Source organism: Gossypium hirsutum, chromosome A09 (assembly GCF_007990345.1).
Source record: "Gossypium hirsutum isolate 1008001.06 chromosome A09, Gossypium_hirsutum_v2.1, whole genome shotgun sequence".
In the NCBI taxonomy this organism is placed as follows: Eukaryota; Viridiplantae; Streptophyta; class Magnoliopsida; order Malvales; family Malvaceae; genus Gossypium; species Gossypium hirsutum.
Window position 1 is genome coordinate 73,453,752 of NC_053432.1, and position 4,017 is coordinate 73,457,768.

Below are 4,017 nucleotides of genomic sequence, written 5' to 3' on the forward strand. Positions count from 1 at the left end.
ATATCTACGAGTAAAACAATGACCTATTCGGTCAAATGTTGTTAATATATGAGATTATTTGATTTAAATGCATTGTATGAACTTTAAGTAGAAGAAAAATATGTGCTGAGAAATCTATGTATATGTTTATGTGTATTCAGCCATGAAGCAATTTGAATTGAGAATAAGTCTGTTTAAATGAATGTTTCGATTTTCGATAAGTCTTTAATTATTTGTGATGTTTAAAACTTACTAAGCTTTGAAAGCTTACTCTGTTCTTTATTTCTCTGTTTTATAGATTGTTGATTTTGGCCACCGACTCAGGGATCGTCAGCAGTTCATCACACTATCGATCTTTTGGTACAGTTATATTTTGGATTCGATACGGCATGTATAGGTTAGGTTGATGATAATGATGTTTTGAAATTGTAAATATTTTGGCCATACAAAAATAGCGTATAACTTAAATATCAGTATGTATTTCAACTCAATCTCTATTTATGTTTATTGACAATGTGAATGAGATAATTAAATGTTTAGTTCGGTAATACCTCTTAGCCTTAATCCGGCGATCGGATTCGGGTTAGGGGTGTTACACTAAGTTTTTATGGTTTTAGTTTTTTGTAGTTTAGTTTTTAAATAAAACGTAAAGGTTTGTAAGTTTCTCCCCACACACCGTACACTTGCATTTTTTGCATAACATGAGCTCTCTACCCGGGCTCCATTCGCTTAAGTGGAAGTAAACGCTATGCCTTCGTGAGTTAACTCGTCCCTCCGCACAAGCTAGTGAATACTTCCGGGTTATATATGACTTATGCTTTCGTGAGTTAACTTGTCCCTCCTCATAGGCATAAGTAAATGTAATCCCTCGAATTGAACTCGTGAGCCTGTGATGGGCTACGACCGAGGCTTTGTACTAGTCTTAGTAGACGATAGTACGAACAATTCGAGTACCTGTTTAGAACCAAAATCACATATAGTAAACCATACGAGCCACCTAATTAGAGCCATGCCGAACCTCTGTCCGTTAATAGTCACCAAAATAAGTACACGGGAGAAACGCCTCTTGCCTTTCATTTCTTTTACATTTATACTGTTTGTGCAAAGGAATTGAACCGGGTATCTTAATTTATTGGAGTTTTTGTAGTTTTTTCTCAGTTCTTATTTATTGTGATTACTAACCAAGGTTGTTTGTCTTTATTTTTTATTTTTCATCATTCATCATAGGCATCTTGATTAGGAAGGTGTTGATTAGAGGTTGGTTGCCAAAAACAGGTTTCTGATGGAGGAGTTAATTACACAAATGACCGAGAAAAATGCCGTGATTCGAGACTGGTCTTTTAAGACTCAGAAAGCGAAAGGGGACAGCTTAACGGAAGGATGTATGTCCAATCTTCCCGAGCAAGTAGCTACAAATGTTCATCAGAATAACCTCAAGGATTTAACTCAGATTTGGAAACAGTGGGATTCAGACACTAGGGACATCTTCACCGAAAAGTACAGGGATATAGCTCACTTAATCACCGTCAACATAGACGAACAATTGATTCAAGCCATGGTTCGATTCTGGGATCCAGCTTACCAGTGTTTCATTTTCAATCAGGAAGATATGACTCCGACCATAGAAGAGTATGCTGCCTTGCTTCGCATTGACAATGTACAAATCATCAAGATATATGTGAAAGAGCCCAAACCAATGACCTTCAAGACAAAGTTAGTGGGGTTGACGGGAATGACTGATATGTGGGCTGAAAAACAAATAAAGAAAAGAACGAAGTTAGTTGTGTCACGTGGTTTTCTCTGCGAGATTTAATTCAAAACTATCCAGATATTGTGAAGAGGATGGATTTGTTTGCTTTGGTCATTTATGGATTAATTGTCTTCCTAAGAGTTCTAGGGCATATAGAAGTTGCGGTAGTGGGTTTCTTCGAAAGATTAAAGCAAGGGATCAACCCCGTCCTGACTATCTTGGCCGAGACTTTTCGATCTTTAAGTTGTTGTAGGAGGAAAGGGGAATGACATTTTATCGGATGCGCACAGTTACTTAATGTCTGGATTTTAAGCCATTTTTGGAAAGTAGAGTGCACACCTTTCCACATGTTTCAAAAACATTTGCCCCATTGAAGGCTTACCTTGAGAAAGATTGGCCAATGGATGTCACAGAACAGCACTGGGTTTCGATTTTTCAAAACCTTCGCGCCGAAGAGATAACCTGGAGAGCACCATGGATCCGTCCTTCAGTTCTATTATAAAAATGTGGAAGCCAGAATTGGGTGCCTTTATTAGGATTATGGAGAGGAATTGGATATGCTCCATTAATGGTTCAAAGGCAGTTTGCTTCACGACAGTTCGTACCCGCTACTGGAGGTTTGGCACAATCAGAGTTCACCTTTACGGGTGAAGGCTGCATGAAAAGAGTCTGAGATACTGCAAAGTCTTGGAAGGAAATTCACCTAATGGAGTTACCCCTTTATGCTGATACTATCACTCAGGATTATGACATATGGAGATAAAGACGAGTGAACAGTCAACAAATCTCGCCGACGAATTATATTTTCCAGAATCCTTTCTCAGAAGAAATGCCGTCCGAGTTGGAAATAGCAAGACATGAATTTGAACGTGAAAAAGCTAAGCTGTTACGAGATATCAATTCTCTTCAAGAATAAAACTACCAGCTGAAGATCGATGTTCAAATTGAAAAATCTAAAACCAGGAAAACTCAAAGAGAGGCTGTGATCGTAAGAAATGATTTAAGGGATCTTCATTTGGAAAATAAGAAATTAAGAAACACTATAAAAAATAATGGTTTGGGCAAATCGTCAGCAGAATGAAAGGAAGAAATTAGCAACATCAAAGGTGGGATGGAATTCTGGAAAGGGAAAGTAAATAAAGAAGAGGAAAAAGCTGCGCGTGCTATGATAGAGTTAAGAAAGAAGAATGCTGAGTATGAAACTGTGACTGCAGAATTTGTGACTAGTCAGTCTGAACGTCAAGAGCTAAGAAGGAAAATACGAGATCTAGAAAATATGCTGCAAGCTCATCAGCAACAGTTGGATAATCTCCTAAAGGCCCTAGAAGAAAATAATAGTCAGTACGACCAAGACACTCACACCTACGAAAGAGCTCTCCAAGAAAAGGAAATGCAACTCGACTTTTTGGTCAATGAAATTCGCAAGGCGGCTATGCAAGTTGTGCAATTATCAGATGAAGCCGAAACTCTCAGTTGCCAATTACCTCCGAGTCAAAGATCAAGCATATCAGAATTTTTAGAATGAGTGAAGAAACAAGGCGATGTGGCTAGAAAATTTATGTAACTGTTGAATCAAAAATAGTGAAACATTTTGTAATAGACTCTTTTGATTAATGAAATGCCTAAGTAGGGGCCATCTTGGAATCAACACCAAATTCTTGCACATTAATTCATGACTAACATTCATTTGTCATTCATCCATTCATCTATTCATTGCATGTACATATCACCATAATCATTTACTGAGGCTAAAACCGTATAATCCGCAGTTGCGACACTCCAAGTCTGGAATCATGCCATTCCTATAGGACGCGCCGAAAAGCTAGAATTATGCAAGTTGATTTCAATGAGAGAATTGAAAGGATGGAAAGGACCCGAAGAGAATTGCAAGAACAGTTGACCAAGTCACAACAAGAAGCAAGAGATCTGATGTTAAGATCTCGAGAGTAATCGTTCAAGCAAAGAGATTAGATGGCCAAAATGATGGAGATGATGACAACTTTCGTAAAAGGAAAAAGGACACATACAGAGCCCTGACACTATAGAGCCTCAGCCAAGAACTAATCATGATCAGGATTCGCTCAATCCCCCAGGATTCACTCCATCTCATGTACATGTAACGCAAAGAGAATGTCCTCGAGGAGAACCTGAAAGCTTGGAGCAACGACCCGTACCCCGGCTCATCTGGGGCAATGTATATTCGTATCAAACTCTAGAGCTAATCCTGCTGATCCCAATGTTCCAGATTTGGATGATCCGGTAGAAATAGCCAGGTTGAAAATGGATGA

At 38.6% G+C, this 4,017-nt stretch overlaps 1 protein-coding gene across 1 annotated transcript; it reads left to right on the forward strand.

Moving 5' to 3' along the window:
- Positions 1–284: 284 nt before the first annotated feature.
- Positions 285–3,503, forward strand: LOC121206181 (uncharacterized). The gene is made up of 2 exons (XM_041076683.1): positions 285–339; positions 1,255–3,503. Exon 2 carries the CDS (start codon positions 1,262–1,264, stop codon positions 1,790–1,792), a length of 531 nt encoding a protein of 176 aa, XP_040932617.1. The 5' UTR covers positions 285–339; positions 1,255–1,261; the 3' UTR covers positions 1,793–3,503.
- The last annotated feature ends 514 nt before the right edge of the window (positions 3,504–4,017 follow it).